The 26,663-nt window shown below is 44.2% G+C and overlaps 1 protein-coding gene across 5 annotated transcripts in view; it reads left to right on the top strand.

Annotated features, from left to right (window-relative positions):
• Positions 1-26,663, top strand: part of Arhgap44 (Rho GTPase activating protein 44) — a 174,120-nt gene that overhangs the window by 78,682 nt on the left and 68,775 nt on the right. For all 5 annotated transcript variants that reach the window (XM_052756922.1, XM_052756924.1, XM_052756925.1 and 2 more), the window contains exons 2-4: positions 13,916-13,955; positions 14,594-14,698; positions 22,147-22,223. In XM_052756922.1, coding sequence (XP_052612882.1) covers positions 13,916-13,955; positions 14,594-14,698; positions 22,147-22,223 — 222 coding nt within the window. The remainder of the gene's footprint in view (positions 1-13,915; positions 13,956-14,593; positions 14,699-22,146; positions 22,224-26,663) is intronic.

Raw genomic sequence — 26,663 nt, forward strand, 5'->3', positions numbered from 1 at the left:
ACAGAGACTTATATTACTTATAAACTGTATGGTCATGGCAGGCTGCTTGCTATCTGTTCTTATATCTTAAATTAACCCATTTCTATAAATCTATACCTTGCCACGTGGCTCGTGATTTACCGGTATCTTACATCATGCTTCTCCTCGTGGCGGCTGGCAGCGTCTCCCTACCTCAGCCTTCCACCTCCCAGAATCCTCCTCTCTTTTTACCCTGCCTACACTTTACTTCCTGCCTGGCTACTGGCCAATCAGTGTTTTATTTATCAATCAGTCAGAGCAACACATTCACAGCATCCCCAACACCTGTGTACATGCCGATGCTACACACAAATATATGCATACATGAGAAAATAATAAAAGGCTAGTGATGGAGCTTAGTGGTGAAGTGTGTGCTTGCTGTGTATAAACAAGGCCCTGGCTTCAACCTCAGCTCCACATTTAAAAAAAAAAAAAAAAAGAGAACATGCTTATTTGGAGGATGGAAGAAATATGTACCTAATAATTTAGTATAGCAAATGTCAGGGTATTTGAGGCTTAGACATCTTCCCTCTGTGAAGGAGATATTAATCCAGGACTAGAAAACACCTCCAAGAAGGGTTCCTGCTGTCTGAAGCTCTCAGAGAACAATGAGGCGCTGGTAGGATCTAGATTAGAGATTTAAAGTAAATGTTCAGATATTTTAGACAACTGCATGCAAATTCTCATTTCAGGACTAGGTTGTTTTGGGGGAAAAGCTACAGTACTTTACAGTTTCATTTTATAACTTTAGCCCTTTGGTTAACACTAGTGATGTGAAGGTGTGTTGTTTGTAAGTTGGTTTGTTTATTAACTTATCACACTCAGTGTGTAAGCTTTTCTTTTTGCATTATTTTTCTGCCTGCTTGTTTGTTTAACTGTGACACCCCCCTCCCCCGCCTTGGCAGTGGCCATCTTTGCTGTTCCTCATGTGCGCGGGTACTGTTGGGTACATTCTCTTCCTTGCACTCCCGTTCCTCCACCTATCGGGCCACTGTTTGCTTTACCTTGGGATTGACACTCTGTAACCGTGGGACCTGCTCTTGTTCCTGGCTCCTGGCCACCCCTGCCAGTCATGGTACAATACACACACTGTTCATTGTGGAGGCATCGGGAATTGTAAAGCAGCAGAGGCCTGGCGGTGACTGTGGACGCATACCTCAATCTGCCTTTTCTGCGTATGCATATGTGCGCCTCTTTTTAAAAAGAGATTTATTTATTTCTATTTTCTGTATTTGAATGGTTTGCCTGCTGGTCTGTATATGGACCGCTAGCATGTCTACTATCTGCAGAGAGCAGAAGGTACCAGCTCCGTTGGAACTGAAGTTACAGATGGTTGTGAGCCATCATGTGGGTGCTGGGAAGTGTGTCTTAGTTAGGGTTACTATTGCTGTGATGAAACAGCATGACCAAAGCAACTTGGGGAGGAAAGGGTTTATTCAGCTTATACTTCCACATTATGGTTCATTATCAAAGGAAGTCTGGGCAGAAACTCAAGGAGGCAGGAGCTGATGCAGAGGCCATGGAGGGATGCTACTTACCAACTTGCTCCTCATGGCTTGCTCAGCCTGCTTTCTTATAAAACCCACAATGGGCTGGGCGCTCCCACATCAACCACTAATTAAGAAAATATCATACAGGATTGCTTGTAGCCTAATCTTATGGAGGCATTTTCTTAATTGAGGTTCCCTCCTCTCAGATGACTTTTGCTTGTATCAAGTTGGCATAAAACCAGCCAGCCCAGGAACCAGACCCTGATCTTCTGAGAGAGCAGCAAGTGGTCTTAATTGCTGAGCCATCTCTCCAGCCCCTCTACCTTTTCATATATATATATATATATATATATATATATATATATATATATATATATATATATATATATATATGCTGGTGTGCCACCTTCCGTATTAAAATGTTTTTCACAGCTTTATGTGTGAGATAAATGATGCTGAATCTTACCACTTAACTAAAATAGAAGTTCATGCATTTAAGCTGTCCACTTTAGGGTCTTTAAATAAATAGACCTTTGTCCCCAGGCCTTCCCATTGGATTTAGTTCCTCTCCATACCTCAAATGACATGCTTATCCTGCTGCTGGCTTGCACAAACCCATGTCACACACACACACACACACACACACACACACACACACACACACACACACACACACACACACACACACTTTAACACAGTTTGTTTCCTACCAGCGATTCTCTTATACCACCCATAGATCCTTTCACACTCATTGCTTAACAATGTGTGATTTTTTTTAAATCCTGTTTAAACCTGCCCAGGATGGCCCAATTTCTCTTGACAGTATTTAGTGAGGCATGATGACTGGGAGACCTTCCATTCAGTCCCTTGTTCTCACTACCTCTTTCTTTGTTCAGTTGTTTCCTTCCTGCTCTCCTCTGTCCTCATTTTTCCCCCTTCCCTTTCTCCTTCTCTCCTTTTTTAAATTTTTTTTTATACATTTTATAAAAACAGATGGTTGCTATTCATTCAATCCTGGAATAGTCATGATTATGTCTTTTATACATCATCCATAGGTTCATTCTTACAGCCTTAAGTCAGTTAGAACTGGGTGTGGTGGAATGTGCCTGTAATTCTAGTACTTGGGAGGCTGAGGCTGGAGGATCTTAAGTTCAAGGTCAGCCTGGTTACACAGCAAGACGCTGTCCATAAGAACAAGCCAATGATGCCATGTAAATGTTAGCCACTATCTCGGTGTGTAGCAGGCTTCCAGTTCATTCTGTAATGCAGAATAGCTAAGATTCAACCATGGTAGGTATGGCAGGACTTCTCAGTACCTTGGATGATTCAGTACCACTCTGTTAAATAGGTAACTCTGTATCCAGCCTTTCCCTAACTCATTTCTCGACAGAACCTTTTCCCTCCATGGTGCCTTGGGGAGCTGTTCTTTCATGGAAACTTTTTGGGTAATCGGTGTGACCAGCCACTCCTAAATATGTGTGACACTGTGACAGTCAAGCTTTCTGTGGGTGGCGCCAACTGTCCCTGTTTTGATTTTAGTCTGTCGAGTGTCAAATTCAAAGAAAAAAATCACAAAGTCATGACATGTACCCAGTGTCACCTGTACAGTGCCTGTCACCACAGTGACTCATCTCTTTCACATGGTGGAGAGGGCTTGGGCTGGGTAGCATGTAGGAAGTTGAGGCTGAGACCTGGCTTCATAGCCTGGTGCTGGGCCTCTGCAGAGGCCAGTGCCTCCTGTTGTTCACTGGAGCCTGGGGCACAGCAGCACTCCCCTTGGCTACCTGGCCACTTTCATCTCTTCCAATTCCCATGAGCCTTTTCCTCAAGCACTCAGGCGTGCTCCACAATTCTTAAAACCCCATCTGACCTTCAAATTAGCTTCTCCACCCCAGCTTCTAGGAACAGACTTGAGCAAAGGGTCTCTGGTAAAGGGGAGTGCTGACCACACTGCCCTAGCTGCACAGCTCCAGGGCTTGGTGGTCCTCATGCTTTACACTTGTCAGCCTGATGCTAGCTAGAGTCATTACCGTAGGTAACTGCTGTCGCCACCAGCAAGCTGGCCCTGGCCATGCTGCTCGGCCTGGGCAGGGACTGTGGGTGGGCAAGGTGAAGCTGTGCCAGCACAGGTCCTGGGTATCTCCTGTGATCCTTTGCTTCTGAATGTAGTGTCCCTCTAGTGCTCAGTGTGCTGACTGCAGAGCCCAGAGCTCTTAGCACCAAAGGTTGGCATTCCCTGCCATGGCTGGCCTTCTAGCTCCTGGCCTTTGGGATCCAGCCACTCTCCAGAAGCCTCTAGCTGTGTCTCCTTGATAATGCTGCAGTGCTTGCTTCCACATCTACCACAATCGTGGTTCAATGATGCCACAGCTTCGTTCTCTGTGCCCCCAGCTCAGCCTTCGCCTAAAGATGGAGGCCAAAACTGGGGAAGAAAAGACATCTTAGCATATCCTGTGATTGGTCCTAATGCTGCAGCGCCAGGGGCCAGCTGAGCAGGGGCAACAGCCTGCTTTCATTGCCTAAAGAAGGATGTTTGCTAATCAGAATACCCCTTTGTGGTATGTTCAGGCCAATCACAACAGGCCCTCTGCTGGCAGCCAAGGGAACTGCTACTACTCTGGACTTGGACATGATTAAAGAATAATGGTCTAGGCATAACTGAGACTGATGATTAAAAAAATTTAAAAAGTCCAGCCCAAGCTGTTTTAAATTCTGTGGCTGTGCTAAGGACTTTGGGAACCAGAATTTTTCCCTAGCAGCAAGCAGCTGTGAAAGTCAGGTCACTTCCTCAGGGCATACTCGGTGTCTGCAGAGCTGCCAGTTTGACCATTGCTTGGCCCATGGCATTAGTCACATGGGAGTAAGTAACACACTACTTATTAAACAACTCCTTTCCTCCCCTCCCCTCCTTTGCTGATCTTAGATGACAGTGCATCTGCCATCCAATCAGAGTGAGTCCCTTCCCAGGCGGTATCTTGTGGTCCAGTGGTCAGTGCCCACATCAATCTGATCAATCAATATCTCTGATGAACAGAGCTGCAAAATTCTCAAAAAAAAAAATACTTGTAAACTAAATTCTGGAACACAGCAAAAGGCTAACCTAGTCTCCATGAGCTTATGCACTTTCTATGTTCTCTGTTGCTATTGAAATCCAGCTGACTCATCCGTGGTATCATACAGGATGTGATTTCACTTTTATTTGTTGAGGCTTGCTTTGCTTCCTAATACTTACGTGATCAGTTTGGGAGGAATTCCCATCAGCTGCTGAGAAGAATGTGTGTCCTCCAGTGTTTGAGTAGAATGTCATGTAGTTGTCTGTGAAGTCATTTGAGTTATTATGTCATTTAAGTTGCGAGTTGCTCTGTTTATAGTATATTGTTTTCCAGATGACCCTGGCTTTCATAGTCCTTGTTGAAAGATTGTCTGTGATTCTGACGGGCCTGCATTTACATGTGACTTGATCTTTTTCTCTTGTAGCGGCCAGTATTGTTTGTTCTGTACATTTAGTATTTTGACTGTTACATGACATGGAAAGTTTCTTTTTTGGTCCTACTTGGTGTGCTATACACTTCTGGAATAGCAACCAACATCTATTTCCTTAGATTACAGATTCGTTCTTCTATCAATCCAAGGTTTCCTCTTTCTCTATACCTACTATTCAGTTTTGGTCTTTTTATAATGTCCTAGAATTACTGTATGTCCCCCACCTCCCGCTCCTCTTTTTCTCCGCGCGTGTGTGTGTGTGTGTGTGTGTGTGTGTGTGTGTGTGTGTGTGTGTGTGTGTGTCTGTTTGTTTTTATTTAACATTTCTTTGATGAAATGACCTTTTTTCTCTGCCTTGTCTTTAAGACCTGCTATTCTCTCCTCTACTTGGTTCAATCTATTGCTGATACTTTTCCTCTGAGTCTTTGTTTGTTTTTTACTCCTGAATTCTTCATTTCATGTTTTATTTAATTTTGGGGTTTGGGGTTTCTTTAGAAATCCTATCTTTTTGCTAAATTCTGTTTATATATATTGAATTGTTTTTTATTATTTCTTTCAACTGTTTGGGGTTTGTTTGTTTGTTTTAGGGGTTCCTTTGGTTTTGTTTTGGTTTTTTGAGACAGGGTTTCTTCTGTGTAAAAGCTCAAACTCTCTTGGAACTCACTCTATAGACCAGGCTGGCCTTGAACTCACAGAGATCCACCTGCTCTGCCCCCTGAGTGGTGGTATTAAAGGAGTGTGCCACCGCCACCCGCTTCAACTCTGTTTTCCTGGTATTCATTTCAGCATTTATTCCTATCCTTCTTGAATTCCTTGAACATATTAATGACTGCTATTTTGAAATCATCATCTAAGTTGCTTTTCTCAGGGAGTACTCACTTTTGGTGGAAGCCCATTTCTTTGTCATTATGGTGTTTGTGTTTTTGCAATGGCGCCTTGAAATCCAGAGTTAGGTTTGTTGGCAGTGTTTCTTTGCATGAAGGTTTTGTCTCCCAGTGTTTGAGTTTGGATCCCTGTTTCCTGGTTATTCTTACTTGTCAGGCTATAGACAGGTGTATGTAACACTAAGATCATAGGGCTTAGGGTTCAATCTTAGGGCAATTCAGGGTTGACATTTAAATATAGGGTATCAGAGTAAGGCTCAGTGACATTTCTGATCTGAGGACCAGAGCCTCTAAAGAGTCAGAATATTCTCACAGGCAGTCTCTGAGAGTCTCGGGGAGTGCTCTGGATTTTACTTTAGACAGCAGGTGTGGCTGGAATGGCAACTAGAATCTTAGGATGGGAATGTTGGGCCTGCCAGTGAGCATGGGATATAATGGCCTCAGTCAAGTGGAAGGTATGGATGGAGCTGGTGGCACATGTCTGAGGTCCCTATGTGGAGAGGAAAGGTCACCAGGTGATGGGCACTTTCTTATTTAGGGTTTCTATTGCTGTGAAGAGACACCATGACCATGACAACTCTTATAAAGGAAAACATTTAATTAGGGTGGCTTACATTTTCAGAGGTTTAGTCCATTATCATCATGGCGTGGCATGGTGGCATGCAGGCAGATATGGTGCTGGAGAAGTAGTTGAGTCTCCTACATCTTGACTTGCAGGCAACAGGAAGTGAACTGTCTTACTGGGCATGGCTTGAGCATAGACGAGATCTCAGAGCCCACCTCCACAGTGACATGCTTCTTCCAACAAGGTCACACCTACTCCATTATAGTCACACCTCCTAATAGTGCCATTCCCTTGGGGGGGCATTTTCTTTCAAGCCACCACAGACACTTAGTTCTCATTTAGTCTGTAGGGGCTAGTGGAGTTAGTTGTGTGAGTCTATGGCCTTAACTAGAAAGGGGATGTCAGAGGGCATGTAGTGGAGATGGGTGGAGTTGTAATGTGACTCAAGTCCCTACCTGGTGAGGGGAGTCCCAGGAGGGCTGGAAGGCAAGTTTAGGGCATTTGGCTTTCAAGGATCTGTGGGGATAGAATAGGTGGAATTGATAGCAGGAGTCTAGTGTCCCTACCTGGACATAGGGTTTGGAGGATTATCTGAAGGCATGGATAGAGTTCAGTGTGAGTCTCAGGTTCCTACCTGTAGAGGGGGTCCTGGAGGGCTGCTGCAGGGATGGGTGAAATGTGTGATCCAAATCTAGGGTCCTCATGTGGAGGGGTATGGAGGTTGGACTACAGGGCTAAGGAATTGATCGTATGTGTCTAGGGTTTCTACCTGGAGTCAGGATGGAGTATAGACAGTGGGTATGGGTAGAGTTGGGCACTTGGGGACTTTATCTGGAAATGGGGTCCTGGAGGGTGGGTTGCATTGGTGGGTGGAGTTGGCCATGTAAATCTAGGATCCTTACCTGGGATGTGGGTAGAGGTGTGTTATGAGGCTGAGTGGAGTTGGCAACATAAGTCTAGGGTCCCTACCTGGAGGAACTTGAGAGTGTGGGCCCAGGACACCAAGTTCTTAGGCATGTCTCATTGAGGCTGTGCAGAATTGGTGATGAAAGTATGAGGTACCTGCTGGAAACAGGGTCCAAAAGGTAAATCATGGAGATCTGTGAAATTATTTTTAGAAATCCTCATTAAGAGTAAAAAAATATTTTATGTGTATATGTATGAGTGTGGTGTATTCACATGTGTGTGCACCTGTGCAGTGGTGGGTGTGGGGTTTCCTGCTCTGTCATGCTCTTCTTTATTCCTTGGAGACAAAGTCACTGAACCTATAGCTATCCTGGTGCCCTGCAAGAGGCAGTGATCCCCCTATTTCAGTTCCTCACAGCACTAGGGTTACATGAGTATGCAGCCATGGCAGCTTTTTATTACAGTTGCTGGGATCTGAACTCAGGTCCTCACGCCTGTGTAGTAAGTGTTCTTACCCACAGAGCCATCTTCTTGGGCCCCTCCTTAAGAGATTTTATTTTTTAAATAAAAAAAAAATTCCTTGAAAATTTCCTACATATTTATAATGCATTTTGATTATATTAACCCTCCATTCACCTTTCTTACCCTCCTATCTACTCTGGAACCCCTCCCACCCCCATCTCTCCTTTACCCCTTATGCCACATTGAGTTTGGTTAGGGTTGCTTTCATGTGAATGGTTGTACAGTTTATTAGATGGCGAGCGACTTACCCATGGCCATACCCTGAAGAAAAGGACCCCCTTGTACAAGAAACCATTAACTGCCTGCTCAGCTAGGTTTGGGTGGTTGTGTGTGGGTCTCCCTGAGTCAGGTGGGAATGTTGATGTGCATCTTCTGCGAGTCGCCATGGTTGCCACGAGTTCATGAGTGTAGTGGCCATGTCATGTCCAGAAGTCAGCGTGAGCGGGTGGGGATACAGATCTTTCCCTTGGGGTCTGGCAGCCAGCAGTCACTTATTCTCAGTACTTGAACAGTGGTAAGTCTCTACAATAATCACTTCCCACTGAAACAAGGAGCTACTCTGTCCGAGGTTGAGAGCAGCACTAAGCTATGGGTATAAATAAAAATATTTAGAAAGCAGTTTAACAGCACGTCCATTTAGCAACACAACAGTGGAAGGGTTACCCTACCCCTAGGATCAGTCACCAAGCCAGCCTTGGGCTTCAAAAAGTCAGGTTTATGGCACCAGGTATGACTTCTCTTCTGTGCAGCGGGCCTTAAATCTAACCAGGAAGAGGTGTTACTTCCTGCATTAGTAAGGATCCTAGGAACAGCTGAGAGAATGAACATATAGACTGGCTTACAAGATGTGGTCTGGGATATTCAACTATGGCTGTCTCTCTCTGGAAAGGCCAAGAATCAGGTCCATTCCATGAGGCCAGATGTGTCAGCATTCCCAATCTGGTGCTGAAGACCTGGAAAATTCCCGGAGAGCTGCTGGTCTTCCATCTACATCAGCAGCCTGAAGAAGCTGCTTCTGAAACCATCAAAGGAATAGTACAGTGTTGAGATGGATGAAGTTGCTAGTGAGAGTGAGGGCAAACAGGCAAAGAGCAAATTGCCTTCTTCCATGTTCTTTTATTGGGCCTTCCCTCAAAAGATGCTATCCATGTTTGGGGTGGGTCTTCCCACTTTAAATAACATGATCAACAAAGGCCCTTACAAGAGTATCCAGTAGCCGGTGTGTCAGCTAATTCCAGATCCAGTCAAGTTGACAACCAGGATTATTAGAGCTGTCACACCTTCCAGAACATTGATGCCACTGTTATACCACATCATTATTGCAGCATGTAAGGTCCACTGCTGGGTAAGACCATTGATGACTTTTATCCTGAAGTAGCCTACATAGCTTATTTTGGCCATGAAAGCTAGCTACCAGGGAGAAATTTTCCAGGTCAGTTCCAATTTGACTTTTTGTGTCTCACAAGGTGAGGTGTGTGATGTCTTTAGAAATGCAGTGTTGCCATCTCTTTATGTCATGCAATCAAGAGAAACTGCAATAGCCTGTATTGTTTAGGAGGCTCCTGGAGTCTCGGTTTTAGTTACTGTTTTGTTGCTGAACTGACACCTTGATTAAGGCAACTCTTATAAAAGAAAGCATTTAGCTGGAGCTTTGCTTACAATTTGGGGGGTTAATCCAAGATCATCATGGCAGGAAGCAGACAGGCATGGTGCTGGAGCAGTAGTGGAGGGCTTTACATCCTGATCTGCAGGCAATAGGCAGAGAGAACAAGACTGGGCCTGGTGTGGGCTTTTGAAACCTGAAAGCTGACCCCTAGTGCCACACCTTCTCTACCAAGGCCAGACCACACTTTCTAATCCTTCCCAAACAGTTCCACTACCCGGGGAAGCAAGTATTTAAGCATAGGAGCCTATAGGGCCATTCTCATTCAAACCACCACAGCCTTCTTGACCAACAGCTCTCAGGATTTGGCAGTAGAATTTTTGTTTAGTAAACCATAGCTTTTGGAAACAGCATGATCCACCCATGCTCATGTATTTTAATTAGCGTACAAAGTAGTGGACTTTCATATAGCTTTCCAAAAATACTTAGTTTTGGTTACCACCCCCCCCATTCCTTGCCTCCATTCCCTTGAATCCTTTCTATCCCCAGTCTCCTCCTCCTTCCTTTTCTCTTTCATCCTCTTCACACCATTCCCTTTAAACCTTTCCATTCCCAGTAATCACATGTATTCTATTTTCATCTTCCCCCTCATTAAGATTTTTGGTCAAGCTGATAGGTTTACAGAGCTAACCCACGGGTACTGTTTATTTAAACCTTTGCCTTATTTCTGGTGTTTTTCCATGAATGCATTGGTTATCTTTTAGGCTTAATTTCTTTGCTGCATTAAATGAATTTTAAAATTGGGTTTTCTGAGAATTTCCTAATTACATTAGTTTCATTGTATTGATTTTATATCTAACCTACCTTTTCCAGATGGATTATATAATCATTTCTTTATGGTGTTTTGAATTTACTTTAAGATCAGTTTAACTTCAAAATATGTCTGTTTAGATTTTTTTCCATTTCAAATTTAAAAATCTATTTTAAGAGCAGGCACGCCTATAATCCTAGTAAAAGTAAAACAGGAGCATCAGAACTCAAGGTCATCCTCCTCAGCCACATGGAGAGTGTGTCTCAAAACAAACAAAGAAAGAAACATATTAATCTTCTGTTTTCATTGTGCACCATTATATAAAGGAATCTGTCTCTCAACTACACAATAATATTTTTAACATATTCCCATCATGAGACATATAGCTACTTTTTAAAAACCAAGGATTTTTCTTTTTGTATTTTTCATGAACATGCATTAGACTATATTAAACATTTCTCATTTATGAGATTGTCTTGGTTTTGACGTTTAATTAAGTGCTATGATTAATTACACTGAGAGATTTCGGAGGTTAGGGGCCATGTGTGCATTCTAGCAGCTAATCAAATTAGTTCACAATGTGCCAGTTTATGTTACAGCATCATTGCTGAGATAAAAATCCATATTTTTCTCTGTACTGCCCTTTTCTAGTTTGGGGATTATGATTTAAATGTGAAGTATCCCCCACCAACTCATGTATCTGAATACTTGTTCCTCAACTTAGTGGTGCTGTTTTTGGAAGGGTGCGGAACTTTTAGGAGGTGGGACTGGCTGAAGGAAACGGCTTACTAGGGAGAGCCCTTCAGGTCTTACAGGCTCCCATCTCCTGTCTGACTACAGATGCCATGAGCAGCTGCCTCACACTCCTGGCTCCATGCCTTCCTTGTCATGTAGTCGGGATATTATAGCAGTAACTAATATAGGAATCAACTGATGCTTACTTTGATTCTTTTCCTACTATTATTAACATAGTTTGTGAACATTTGGAGAGACATTTTCTGTATAACCCTTTGTGATTGTTCTTTGAGCATAGAGCATATGCTTTGACCTTGGGCTGAGTGATGGCATGTGTCAACATTCTACCCCTATGGCTGGGTAGCATTCTTCATTAGAAATGTTCCAGAGCCCATTCACCTGCTGGAGAACATAAAGATTGTTCCCAGATCATGAGTGTTCATAGGTGTGTTTATGTGTACAGGATATGTGAAGTTCGTTGCTCTGAAGCAACACGGCGAGGTCATGTGGCAAGTGTATGTTTAGTTTATAAGAAGCTGCCAGTGATTCTTCGCTGGCTTAAACTTCCATCCTTCCCATCCCCCAGCAGCTCATGAGCTTTTCAATGTCAGATTCTTTAGTTTTGTGTGTGTGTGTGTGTGTGTGTGTGTGTGTGTGTGTGTGTGTGTGTGTGGTGTCTGTCTGTCTGCTGTCTGTATGTCTTCCTTGGTAATATTCTGTTCATTATTTTTGTCTCTTTTTTTTTTTTTTTTCAGTAGCAGAGGTAGAGCCCAAGGCTATGTGCATGTCAGGCCAATGCTATACCATTGAACTATAGCCCTGACTCTGTGCTTATTTTAGTAGATTTTTTTCTTATTACTAATTTGCACAATTCGGTATATAATTTCCATATCATTCCTTTATCATGTGATGTGCAAACATTTTCTCTCCATGGGTTTTCTTTTATCTCTTAATAGGATTTTCATAGAGCAAAAGCTTTTCATTTTGCTAGAAGTGTAATGTATCAGTTCTTTTTCTTTTATGCAGAATGTTTTAATGTTATCACTTAGAACCCAGGGCTCTAATGAAGGTTACAGATATTTCTTCCTGTGCTTGAAAATTCCATATTCTTATGTTCTATTGAAACCTGTGGTCTATCTGTGATTAATTTGGATAGAGGGTACAGGGTCAGGATTCACGCCTTTGCATATTGTGTTCCATGACTGTTTGCTAGAGTCTTTCTTCTCCTCGGATAGTCTTTGTTCCTTTTTCAAGATGACTCGGTCATGAGTCTGGATCTATTTCTGTCTGGTACATTCCATCCTTTTGCCAGTGCCATCCTCCTGATGATTTACTTTAAAATCCAATCATGGGAGTGCCATAACTTAATTTTTCTTCCTAGAGATGCTTTAGTTCTTTGCCTTTTTCTGCATGTTATTGTCCATGTTGGAGTTGGTCTGTGTATCTCTATAGTCAGTTCTGCTGCAGCTCTGTGGTCAGATTAGGAAAGAACTTCACTCTGTTGAGTTCTCTAGTTCACAGACATTCTGTCTCCCCACTTAATTTAGATATTCTGTGAATTCTTTCATAACCACTCTGTAGTTCCCTGGTATATTAGTTATATTTCTGTTGCTGTGATAAAAACCGTGACCAAGACAATGCATAGAAAGTTTTATTTGGGCTTATGGTTCCAGAGGGTTAGAGTCCGTGGTGATGGAATGAAGACATGGTGGTAGGAGAAGGGTTCACATTTTCAACTGCAAGTGTGAATCATGGAGAGTAAAATGTCACAAGCCTTCTTTAAACTCTCAAAGCCTACCTCCAGGGACATGCTTCTTCTGGCAAGGGCACAACCCCTAAACCTACCCACACAGTACCACCAATGGCAATCAAGTATTTAAATATCTGGGCTTATGGGGGACATTCTTCAAATCACCACATCTAGCATACAGGCTCTTTATATATTTTGATAGACTGACACCTAAGAACTTAATCTTTTGAAACCATTGCTAAGAATATTTTCAAGGGTCTGTTAATAGTATGTGGAGAGAGTTTATTTTTGTATATTTATCTTACTTAATGCAGTCTTCCTGAGGTTTTGTTTGTTTGGTATTTAGTTTTATGGGTTTGTTTGTTTATTATTTATTTATTTGGTTGGTTTTATGTGTTTATTTGTTTGTTTGGGCAAGGTCTCACTTGTAGCCTTGGCTGGCCTAGAACTCTGTGTAGATCAGGCTGGCGTCAAACTCAGAGATCCACTTGCTTCTGTCTCCTGAGTGCTGGGGTTAAAGGCAAGTGCCACCATGCCTGACTTGCTGACTTTTTGAAGGGGAGGCATCTCGTTTTCATGTCATTTTCTGCATGGATCATGTCAGCCGCAACTAGGAACCTAACACTTAATAGTCAAGCCATGGCAAGAGTCTCTACACTCATTGCTAGGATTTGGTACTGGCTTTGTGTTTGCTGTTTATAAATCACACCTTTGGATCCTGCTATTTTTGTTTGCTCTTATAGGCAAGACTGGGTGCATGGGTGTGGGAGTCTTCTCAAGAAAAAAATAGAAGTCCCGTTGTCGTCCTCAATGCAGGTCCAAATCTGTGGCGGGACACTCCAGAGCACACCTTGAACATTGTGCTTTGCTGGCATGCTAGTTAGTGTTTCTGGAAGATTCTAGAATTGTCTTTAGCCTCTCCTATTAAGAGTTTCTACTCTTCTTGTCTGCTTCTTTGGAGTTGCTGTTAGAGAACAGTGGAATTTGTCATTAGACTGTGTTCTTACCTAAGTATGTAGATAGGTATGTATGTATGTATAAACACGTGTATATGTAAATGTGTATATGTACTAACGTTTGTATATGGATGTGTGTATGTTTAAATGTATGCACGTATTTGCTGACCATTTTCTCCGTTTTCCCTCTAGGGCAGAAAAGACTGAGGTTCTGAGCGAAGACCTTCTCCAGGTGGGTTGCCACTTACCTTGCCTGCTAGACCCCAACAATGTTTGCCTCTGAAATGTAGCCATTCTGTGTTTAGTTTCCACACCTCTGCTGCTCCCATACAAACTGCTAGGGGGTGAAGCTCTGTTGTTCCTGACTGTGCTTTCCATTTTGGCTCCCCAGAGGGGCAAGCCCGCGTCCATGGTTTTAACCAAGCACATATTAAAAGCACTTGGGTGAAATGCTGCTATACTGAGCATGTGCAGACTTTCCTCCCTGCCATTCCCTAAGTAAGGCAGTGTTATAGCTGTTGTCACGGGGTTCACATTGTATGAAACACAATGAGTAACCCAGAGTCGATTTCAGATACGCCAGGGGATGTATGTGGGTCATATGCAAATACGTTTATTTAAGCATGTGTCGGGCTTGGTATTTGAAGGTACCCTGGAGCTGATCTCCCTAAAATACTGACTTATATAAAAGATTCTTGGGGGAAAGATTCAAAGAGTTACCAGGGGAGCCCCCAGGCTGTGGTCACCCCCTTCCAGCTCTCCAGCACTGGGCATTTTCTGCCCAGAAGTCCTTGCCTCTATGGTAACAGGTCACTGTGGTGCACTCCTGACCTCTGTCTCACTGTGCCTTCCACACCACTGCCTGTGCAGGTGGAGAAGCGCCTGGAACTGGTGAAACAAGTGTCCCACAGCACACACAAGAAGCTCACCGCGTGTCTGCAGGGCCAGCAAGGAGCAGAGGCCGACAAGCGCTCAGTAAGTGTCCACTCTGAGCCCAGGCAGCTTAAAATCTGTGTCCTGGCACCCAGCATCCCACCCCCAGGACAGTCACTTGCTGAGGCTACCCAGGTGTCTGCAAGTCAACCAATTAAGCCTTGATGCTTTTTTTCTGCTGTGATGGAGGTTTTGCTCTTTATCTCTGCCTGAGGCATCACCCTCCCCAACCATGGGGAAGCCCCTTTCCTGGGACAGGAACCCCAGGATGTCAGGACCATGCTTAAGTGCTTCAGGTCCTACCTCTGAGGAAGTGTTACCTTCCATGGACACTTTTCATTGATTCAGCTCTATCATAGATTATAATAGTAGTATTGATAGTCCACAGAAAACTGTGTACCGGGTGTTCTGAGGTTTCCAGGGACCTAGAAAAGACCCTTGGAAGTTGTTTCCACTGTAATGAGATGACAGAGAATGGCCTGCTAGGTAAAGCTACTTTGATGTCTTTCTTTTGAACTGATTTCAGTAACAACAAGCATTGTGAATGTTCTAGTACTCAGCAGTAAGTGGTGTAAGCAGTCTTCTTTGTCTTTCCTCTTTATCTCTACCTCCTTCAGTTCCACAAAAGAGCAAAAGATAGTTTTAGAAGTGTGTGTGTGTGTGTGTGTGTGTGTGTGTGTGTGTGTGTGTGTGTGTGTTTGGGGGAGTTCACATTGGGGGTGGTGTATGTGTACCTTAGGTATTATTCCTTAGAAACCGTTCAGCAATTCTTTCTTTTCTCTCTCTTCTCTTCTCTTCTCTTCTCTTCTCTTCTCTTCTCTTCTCTTCTCTTCTCTTCTCTCTCCCTCCCTCCCTCCCTCCCTCCCCTCTCTCTCTCTCTCTCTCTCTCTCTCTCTCTCTCTCTCTCTCTCTCTGAGTCTTTCACTGGTTTGAAACTTACCAAACATGGCTAGGCTGACTGGCCATGGAGCCCTAAGGACTTGCCTGTCTCTGCCTCCCCAGCACTGGGATTCTAAGCGTGCACTACCACACCTGGCTTTTATTTGAAAAAAAAAAAAAAGTTCTGGGAATTGAACTCAGGACCTTGTGTTTGTAAGGCAAGTGCTTACTGACTGAGCTATGTTGGTCTTATCATGGGTATTTTACAATCTAGGATGCTATTAATTAGTATTAATTGTCAACTTGACAACATCTAGAATGATCTGGGAGATGGACCTGGGCATGCTTGTGGGGATTATCTTAATTCCACCTAGGTGGGAAGACCTGCCCACCATGGGAGGCACCATCCCCTGGGTGAGCTCATGGGCTGCAAGTGCGGCAACAGCGTTCATTGCTGCTTATCCCTGCCTGTGGATGCTATGTGACCAGCTCCTGCAAGCTTCTGATGTTGACTCTCCTGCAGTGATGGACTATAAATGGCCTGAAACTGAGGGCCAAAATAAACCCTTTCTCCCTTAAGCTTCATTTGTCAGAGTAGTTTATCACAGCAGTAGGAGCAGTCACGAAGACAGATGGCCTCTTCCCTTTCCTCCTGCCTTGAATTTGCATCTGGGTTTTGTGTCTGTTGGATTAGTTTTCCACTTGGAGTTCTGCTGGGTTCTGTTTGCAGTGGTCTCCCTGAGCCCCTGCTTATGCTAGCCTTGGATATAGAGATTCACAGAATGAATGAATGTGCCCTGAGATGAATGAATGTGCCCCAGGCTTTCTTCTGTCTCCTGCACAAATGCCAACACCAGCCCAGTTGCTCTAGCCCCCACTTTCTCTCTTGTCCCAAACGCTTAGCATTTGGGATTTCAATTATTTGGAATTTTGGAATATCTGTGAGCCCACAGTGAGGTATCCTGGGACTCAGACATAAATCTAAACATGAAATTCATTTGTTTCATGTTATCTGTTGCACATAACGTGAAGATGATACTATTTAATATTTTGATGCATCTCTGTTTCCACTGCAAACTGTCACATGTGGCCAGGTGTAGAATTTTCATTGATGGCTTCTGGTCAATGCTCAGAATGTTTCAGACTTTGGAGCACTTTGGGGTTTGGGGATTTCAGATTTGGGATGCTCAAACTATTTTCAATAGGAATCCCTTGTGCACAATTCCCTCCTTAGCTTTGGAAAAATATCTATGGACATAATCATACATGTGTCAGGAATTTCAGTAGGGTTGCCCTAAGTAGTCCTAAAGAGAGCTTGCAAAATGCCTTTGGATATGAACTCCTTTGACCAACAGTGGTCTAATGTGGTACTTGGGTTGCTGTTCCAGATAGGAACCTGGAGCTCAGGTGACCTTTGACCCACATCTTCTCTTTTGCTGCAGTATAGCTGATTCCAAGTGTAGTATGTTTTTCCGTCAAGAGTCTCATTTGAGAGAGCTAAACGTGGTTACACACACCTGTAACCCCCACACTCTGGAGGTAGAAGAAGAATCATGAGTTCCAGGTTAGCCTTAGCTCCATAGTGAGCTTGAGATCTGGCCGGGCTATGGGAGACCCTGTTGACAAACAAAACAAAATGAAAGAGTTTAATTTCAACGTTACCACCAGAGGCTTGAAACCAGCCTTGGAGGTTGGCAGTGAAGCCACACTAACACTTTCCTGGGCTAAGTCAGAATTACCTAATGTGTGAAGTTTTAGCTAGGTTGGGAATTCTTCCATTGCTGTCCAGTTAGCAGACACTGGCTAATTCCTAGAGCCCTTGAGGTATGAGAGAACTAGGTGGGGCTGGCATGCAGAGAGAATCAATAGAAGGAGAAAAAAAAAGAAAAATCAGAAAAGAAGGAGAGAGGACACCAGGGGCCAGCCACCCAGCTGCACACAGAGTAAGAAGTGAAGAAAGGTATATAAAATAGAGAAATATAAAAGCCCAGAGGCAAAAAGGAAGATGAGATAATTTAAGAAAAGTTAGCTAGAAATAAGCCTGGCTAAGGCTGGGTATTCATAAGTAGTAATAAGTCTCCATATGATTATTTAAAGCTGGGTGGAGGGCCCCCCAAAGAGTAAAGAGTAAAAAAACAAAAACAAAAAAACTACAAATCAGGCCTTTAATGTTGTTTCTCGTCTCCTTTAACAATTGGTCCTGAAAGCTATGCCTTCTTGTCCATGAGGATGGGCAGTTTCTGCTGCTTTGGTGGTGAGAAGAGCATCATCATTCATGGTTGCTGAGCTGTTCTGGATTCCCAGTGAAGGATGCAGAGGGGCAAGGATGTGTATCATGTTTCCATTTTGCATTCTTTAGTCCAGGCCAGTAGCTTGTTAGTTGATAGTTGATAGGGTTCTGAGCTCTACCTATCTTATGAGACAGTCACATACAATAAGTTAATGTTGTATGTTCTCCCCTTTGTTTAACAAATATTAGGAAAAAAGGGGCAAATATCAGAAAGCCCATGTCTATCATATAGGGTAGTATATGTGTTAGAAGCACGTTCAGCCAGACCTCTGTCCTGGAACGTCCAGGTTAGAGGCAAGCAGGTTCTAGGATGGGCATCGATTACATGGAGCTACAGAGCACATCACTAGGAATTCCATGGTGGGAAGTGGGCTTGTGATGGACACACACAAGATTGTCAGACCAGAAGGATGCAGGGCCAGGGAGGAGTGAGATATCCCTCAGAAACAAAAGTGGGTTGGGAGCAAGTAAACTTCAGAGAAAGAAGAGGGAGGTAGCATAAGCGGGGTTGCAGGGGTTTTGGTTACTCCTGACAGGTCGAAGCTAAGACTTGGACCTAGATTTTGGACCTTATCCTTAAATGTTTTGTGGCATCCCATTTGCTCACCACAGTGGGTGTGGTAGAAGGGAAGCCCAATAGACACATATATAGGCATGACCTAGGTGAGACTACAGAGAACATGGGAACTGGAAAGGCCGGCATACCTAAAAGATATTGCTAGCGGGGTATTCTGACTCTGCTTTGAATGGATAAAGGAGCGCCAGAAATGAGGGACCTGAGTGGCCACTTACTCTTAAAGCTGAGATCACCCAGAGGGAAATGTGAGGAGAAAGACTAATGGCCTTTGAGTTAGGAACTCAGGACCTGCAGTTTTGGAAGCCCTTGTAGGAGGGTCTAGCAAAGATCTACCCACTGGCTCAGCCTCGATCCCAGATGGTATTCTTTATTCTTCTCTTTCCAGGACCCTCAGCCAGGCTTCCCAGAAGCCCTGCTGGCTCTGTGAATTTCTGCTTCACTTTGGCGTGCACTACTTTGGTCCCCTGGGGTTGTCATTTGATGATAGTTCCCATCACTCTCTTCTCTCTTCATATTTTATCTTCTACCACCTCCCAAGCAGGTAGTTAACGTGAGCGTCGGATGAGGCCACTGTCCCTGCTGAGTCCCACCAAAGGGCTCCCATCCACTGTGGAGCAGAGTCTGGACTCCTTAACGAGGCTTCTGTCCATTTTTCTGAGCTCAGTTCTCGCTCCCATCTCGCGATCATCCTTCTCCAGCTGCACTGAGGTATTTCTGACAGCTGCCTTTGAACTCGCTCCGGCCTCTGTGTGCTATTCTTTCCCAGCATTTCAGGCCAGTGACTTTTACTCTTTGCTCTTCTCAGACTCCATCTTGTCATCAAAGAGACCCCAACCAGTTACCCAGGGCACGGGCTTCTTCCTCTCCCGCAGCCCATCAGCCTGCCTGATTTCCTTCACGGTGCGTTATGAGTGCCTGAAGCACTCTGATCACTGGTCTCTGTCACTGATAACCAAGCTCCATGGGAACAGGGGTCTGGTCTCCACCAGCTGTGTTCTCAGTGCCTAAAACAGGGCCTGCCACATGGTAGGCGGAGATAAAAATAGACCAATGTCAGGAACAGACAGTCCAGGAGTATTTGAGGCACAGGATCTGCCTGACACACTAGCCCACCAATTTAAAACAACAGGCAATTTAGTGAGAGGGCTCTGAGGTCAAGCCTGGAGTCTCCGGCGAAGTGAAGCAGTTTCTTCATTCTGCCTGACCTTGAGTGAGTGAATGACTTCATGAGCCTTCGCTCCTTCGTTTGGAAAGTGATGGTAGCAATGATTGCTTACTCTGTGGAGTTGTTTGTGAGTTTAATGAGGTAGTACTTGTAAATGACTGTAGTGTGCTTAATGCTACTGTGGTCTGAGCAAGACGCCTTGGCCTTTAGGGGATTAAATCACACAAGCTGCTTTGTAGGACAGAGAATTGGAGGATAGTGGGAAGCAGTTTTCCTAGTAACATGGGAGAATACTAATACAGATACATGTGGGGAACAGAGTATATAAGGAGGAGACGGTGTACCTGAGTCATCTTATAAACCCTGCCTCTTAAGCCCAGGGTAATTTTAGAAAGAACAGTCATTTCAGACATGACAGATTGATACATCTAAACCTGGGGACATTCTGTCTTTTCTTGTCTTATTCTTAAGTTTTTACCTGAACTCCAGAGCTAGGGACAAGTTCACTTTAATAGCTTGTCTTGGTGCCTGAAAACCACTGGCTGGCTTGAAGTCTGCTGCAGAATGCATTCGCTCACCAAGGATCAGGACCAGTGTGGATCCTTGGTGATAGAGGGAAACAAGTTTAGCAGCTGGGGGTCCGTATGTATGAAGTGGGGGTGGGCAGAGGGTGAGAGGAAGCAGCTAAGACCTGGATGATGGATGGTTGGTAGGTATGAGGTGGCTGCAGAACCTGTTTATGTGGAGGGTCTACCCTTGCCTCAGGGAATTGCCTTAGAAATAGAAGTGAACTGTAGTCTACTGGGGTTACAGCCCCCTAGCATCCATCCCACCTGCCACCTTGAGGATGTGCTTCCCCACCCCCCTTGACAGGAAGGCATCACCTCGTTTACTTCTTTCCTTGCCTCGATGGCTTATTTCTGATTTCTTGATTCCTAGAACATATACATGAGTAAAAACATCAGTTGTTTTTATTACTGTCCCCCTCTTGTCTTTCTGACCTTGGAATCCAAGCCCTGAGATTCACCTCCATCTCTATCCTGGAAGGACAGTTAAACCATCAGTAAAGGACTTGTGTAAATACATCGTTATTCACTCAGTGGTTCACCTAGTTATTAAAAGCCAAGGAGTCAGCTCTAGATGAAATAATAGTAAATGATACGAAAGACACTATGATGTAAGCAGGAAGGCGAGATCGGGGTGAAGGATGATGCCTTGCTTACCAGCCTGGTCTCTGTGACAAAGTGTCTGACAGACACTACCTGAGGGAAGGGGATTGTTTTGGCTCGTGATTTCAGGGGACATTGGTCCATCATGGGAGAATCCGTGGCTGGCAGCTTATGCTGTGACTTGCTCACATGTCAGAGGATCAGGATGCAGAGAGCTCGGGCTGGAACTGGGGCTGACCTCTAACTATCAAATATGTATCCCTGGTGGACTATGACCGCCGTTACATCCACCATCCCATGATGAAAAGGTTCCACAGTCTCCCAGAACATCACCACCAGCTGGGACCAACTGTTCACAAGCATGAACCTGTGGGGAACATTTTACAGTTAACCATAGCATATGCTAATGTTTAGAGGAATATGGTAAAAGTGAACACACATGTGCAAGAGCAAGGTAAGGCATGCTTAGAATTTGAATAGAAGGGTGCACAAGAAACCGGGCACCATCATGGCGTCTGGTGAAGACTGAGTGATGTCCCTTCACAGGGATAGACAGCATTCTCTTATGCCATAGATGCTTAAATTGTTTCCATCTTCCGGTTGCTATACGGAGGCTGCTATTCACACTGATGGACTGTACTTGTTCAGATACTTGTTTGCACCTTTAGGGGCATGTACCCCGGAGTGGAATGGTAGCTTTGGCGAGCCTTTAAACTAGTACTGATCTTTGCAACTGTGAAGGACCGTTTTAAATTTCCAATAAGAGTGCGCTTCTAGGGCTGGAGAAATGGCTCAGCAGTTAAAGGCTAGGCTCACAACCAAAAATATGAGAATGCCCTTCAAATGCTAAACCAATGTTTATTTTCTATTTAAATGAATGTTGAATAGAGCCATCCATGTGGGTGTGTGTGAGTGACAGCTCCTTGTTTGGATGACTGATTGGGTTTCCTTAGTCACTAATGAGCTGAGTTGCCTTTTTATGAGCTTGCTGGCCTTTTGTGTACCACTATCGTATGTGAACACTTCTCTGTAGAGTATGTACTGTCTTGTTTCTAAAATAGGGTGCGTAGACTTTTCAACTAAATAGTGTTCGGGGAAAATGAATGCATTGCTCAAACCTTTGTGAACATGATTATGAAATAGTCTAGTTTTTTCCTTCTTGTTATCACTACACCTTTAAAATGTAGATGTTAGACTCATTTTCCAAAGTAGCATATTGATTACTTTTAATTTCCCACATTTTTTTTTCATCTCTTAAGTCTGACACATATGAGCACTTTGGGATTACACATGTTTTGAAGTCAGATGTTTCATAGTTATTTTAATATAACATCCCTTCAAGCATTTTACTTTGTCCTTTTAGAAGACATGGATGAGAAGTTTTCAGTACAGCACTTATTTCCTTTCCAGAAAAAGTTGCCTTTGACGACACTGGCTCAGTGCTTGATGGAGGGGTCTGCGATCCTGGGAGATGATACACTTCTTGGGTAAGGTGACGCCATTGTGTGTGTGTACAAAATCTAGGTACGTCTCTGTGTGGAATTCAGGGACTAAGACTCCTCATGAACAGCATCATCTGAGTTCTAGGTGTGAAAGGAGAAGATGTTACCATGAAAATCAAAACCCTCAGGCAAAGTGCTGTTGCCTGTGACGTCAGGCAAGCCTCTGTGGGCAAGGGGACTTAAGTTTGGCGAAGGTCAGGGAGATCTCCAGGCTCAAGTGGAGCAAATGGTGACCTCCATCAGGTGTCAGAACTGACGAGGTTCCCAGCAGGACACGCCAAGCTGATTTGGAGCTGAAATCATCAGAATGTCTTTTCTCAGCTGCCAGCTCAGCACTCGTGTGAGGAGGAAGAATAACGGGACAACATGTAAGACAGTAGGAACTAGTAACTAAAGTGGAACGTTCCTAAACTAAACGATAACGAACCAAAGACCAAGTCCTTGATGAAGGAAACTGAATCATATGGGCAGAATTGAATAAAACAAAGCAAACAGAACTCTTTAAAACTGAAAGTATGCTGTCAGTAAAAACTTAATTGAGTTAAAGTAGAGATTATATACCAATGGAGAGCGGATGAACTTGGAAACAACACAATGCCATACAAGCCAAAGCTTGTGAGCCATCACACTGTGAGGCAATGGGGACTGCACACCCCCGCCATCTATCTCGAGGGGATTCCCAAAGAAGAAAGTAGAGAAGGGAAGTTTAGAGTTGATGATTTTTCAGCTGTAGCTGGGAAGACAAACATGTCTAAAATGAAGAAGATCTAGAGAAGGGTATTTGTGGTTTAAAGTCAGCCAGAGGAAAAAGATGATCACCTCTAACAGGGTGTTAAACTGATAGCAGACCATTGGTGAGTCAAATAAATACCAGGGGATGGGAGAGGATGTGTTCAGGTACCGAGTGAGAATTCAAGAAAACTGGAATTTTATGCTAAGTGAAGTCATTCTCTAAGAATAAAGGGGAAGTAAAGGGTTTTCAGGCAGAGAGTTAGTGCTTGTGGAGTCAACATGAAGGTGCAGTTGATATATTGAATAGACTGAAAGTTGTAAAGTGTGCACAGCATGGAAGAACTTGAGGTTACTGTGTTGTAAGGGAGGACAAGGTATATTTTCCCTCTAGCCTTTCTTGGTGCCTGGACCAGAGCCCTGCAAACAAGATTAACAGCTTCCCCAGGAGGAGAGCAGACACTTCTTCCCAGCATGTGTAAGGCATGCACATGGGGTCGTTCAGTGATGAGTAACCCAGTGGTAGAACGTGGGCTTGTGAGGCATCTTGACAAAAGAGTAACAGTTTGAGAAGCAATGACAAGACAAAACGAGAGGAGTTTCTTGGGTGGCAGATTGTGGGAAGGGAAAGCTACGGGGAGCTAACAAAAGGCAGGACCAGTTGGCAGAGATTGCAACGTGGGTTCCTGTCGCTGTCTTGGGGTCTGGAGGTGTCTGGTGATTAAGTTCTGCTCTTCCAGGTAGAAGGGAGGAGGAGCATGTTTGTAAATCCATTTCTTGCATTTAGGTGGGCGGAGGGGGAGAAAGATCCCACTTTTGACTTTTTTTATTTGCCCTCACCTCAAAATAATCCTTATGCCAAAGTGGTGTGATTTAAGTGGCTTATTCTGCTGTCTTTCATTGTAAACAAAATATAAGCATTAAGTTAAAAAAGCAACAGTGTAAGAATGATGGATTTGGTGGGTAAGAGCCTGGTAAAACTCAAAACATCAGACAGTAACAACAGGAGACGTCGGGGAGGGAACACTGTTTTCAGATCTTGTATCATTTGGGGAGAAAGTAGGAGTAGGATATATTCCCTTTAAATTGATAGACAGTGTGTATGTGTTAGACAAGCAAAGAGAATAGGAAGCCTGGTGTGGGGGCTTACACCTGTGATCTCAGCACTCGGGAGACCAAGGCAGGAGGATTGATACAAGTTGGAGAACAGTCTGAGCTACCTAGTGAGTTCCAGAGTGGCCTAGGCCACAGTGTGAGACCCTCTATATGCATATAAAAGGGATCTGTGATGTCTTCAAGGGGACAGCCTTGGAAAGAACTACCGATGCACACACGGACAGGAATAGAACGTGTCGTGGATATCTTCCAAACTAGTAGAAAGAGTTCAAACTAGTAGAAAGAGAAGAACGAATGGAAGGAACAACAAGCAAGGGACTGGAAGCGAGAACTGTCCACAGAGGAAGCAGCGTGGCTAGGAAACAGTGGGTGAAGGTGCTGTGGTCTGAGTGGAAAATGTCCCATGCAGGCTCCTGTTTGCACCTTTGGTCCCCAGCTGGTGGCTGAAGGTTTGTGAACCTTTAGGAGGTAGGGCCTAGCTAAACAATGAGGTGCTCTCCTGGGCGGGCCTAGAGCTTTATAGCCCATACTGATCTTGTCTGATCCTCTCCTGGTTGTGCTGAGAGATGAGCAAGTAGGTCCTTGTGCTGTTTCTACCAGAGAGCTGTCTGCTGCCTGCCTTCCCACCCGGATGGACTGTATCCCTCGAAAGCCCGAGTCAGAAGAAATCCTTCTTCCGTTAAGTTGCCTCATGTCGGGTGTTATAGCTAATAGAGAGGGTGATGGCATTTACTGCGTGGGTCCCCAGTCGTCACAGGTGGAAGTGGAATAAAGCAAACTTTTGAAAATAGAGAACATCGTAGGCACGTGAACACACTCTGCACACCGAGAGAAATGCAGTGACTCCACAGGGAGTCATTGATCTTGCTCCCCTCTAGAATCCACTAAAGCTAGAACACAGGCATTTTTGTTTTCCTTAGAGACCTAAACCCACAATGTCAGTGAAAAGAAGACAAAGACACCAGTGCCATAATTTTGTGAGCTTTCAGGCATAGGGATAACCAAGAACAGACTGGATGAGGCTCAGTGTGGCACACTTGCTTACCATACATGAAGTCTCTGGTTTGAGACCGCAGCACTGTAAAGACATGGTGACAGCCAAGGACCTTATTAGGTGCATCCCAGTACAATAACCCTCACACCAGCAGTTAGTACACCAAGGTCTGGCATGATACACAGCAAGGAATTCTCTCGTGCTCAGGAATGATGGCACCATGGTTGCAGTCATGGGTCTTTGAGGAGGAATGGGTTATTAAAATAATGAATGGGGATTGCAAGTCTTTCTGGTATGCAGGGAATCCAAAGCTTGCGCAGTCCACACCTGCAGGAGATTTCCCTTCCTATCTACCCCAACACAGCTTTCCACAGGGGATAAACAGAAACACTTTTAAAATACTGAAGTCTGGGCACAGCAAGGTATAACAGTACCAAGGTATAACAGATGTGACACTCCTCAGCATCATGGCCCCGAGCTTTATTCCTCCTGTGAAGAAAATAGAAGTATCTTTCCTGGAGAACCTGAGGGGCCCCAAGGAAGGACCTAAGCCTGTGAGGATGTTAGGGCAAGAGAGCACCCATGGCTCAGCCAGACCGTTCTGCACACAGCTGCCTTGCCACCCTCTCAGGCTCCAAGCTTGCCATCCCTGCCCTTAAACAGAAGCGGGCACCAGATTTCCCCAAGCATCTGAGGAGGGTCTAACCTCCATCAGTCCGTGAGAGAAATACGATTTGAAAGAACTAGAGATGGGGTGAGGAGGAAAGATTTTAGATGAAGTGTTGGGTATATTTTCGACTGGTAGAGGAGAAGGCAGTGCAGCTATGAAATCAAAAGGATGTTGGTTTGGTACGGGATGTTTATCAGGCAGGAACATTCTGAAATCAAAAGCAAATTGGAAGAAGTAAAAACAAATGGCTGCAGATGCAAAATTCTCAGTCGAAGATGATTTGGGGGAAATCATCCAGAAAATGAAGCATGAAGACAAAGACATGGCAGATAGACAAACTTGGAAAATTAGAGGAACGATTCCAGAGGTCATGCTTAAACAGCAGGGGGTTTTAAGAAAGAGAGGAAGGAATTATAATGATAATAAAAAGGAATAATCTGAAAGCATTTTCCAGATGGAAGGGCTTGAGTTCCTAACTGAAAGGGCCTGCTGAGCTCCTAGAGCAGTGGAAAAAACATTCATCTGAGCCTGAGGTTTGGGATCATGAACAGCGGTGCCAGAAGACTGCACAAGCTTCTGGAAACAAGCACTATGCTATTTCAAAGAACCAGAATTGTGACTTGTGATGCCCCCAGACCCACCAAAAGCAACAAAGGAAGCTATCAAGTTAAAACAAGCTTCCAATCTGGAAAAAGATACTGCTCAATGCTGTACCCAAAGCCCAGTCTGTGGGAGCATGGAGATGGATGTGAGGACCCTGACTTTAAAACATGACTTTGCTTCCCCAGGAAGGGGAACAAAACAGAGGTGGATTCAGGATGCAAGCCACAGGGCAGAGCCATGGCCAGCCCCAGAAATACTGGAGGAAGATTCCCGGAAGACAGCTATGTCCTCGAGACAAAAAGAAGCCACTCCA

The sequence above is a fragment of the Peromyscus californicus genome, unplaced genomic scaffold, assembly GCF_007827085.1.
Source record: "Peromyscus californicus insignis strain IS unplaced genomic scaffold, ASM782708v3 Scaffold_3__1_contigs__length_106647218, whole genome shotgun sequence".
Taxonomy (NCBI): Eukaryota; Metazoa; Chordata; class Mammalia; order Rodentia; family Cricetidae; genus Peromyscus; species Peromyscus californicus.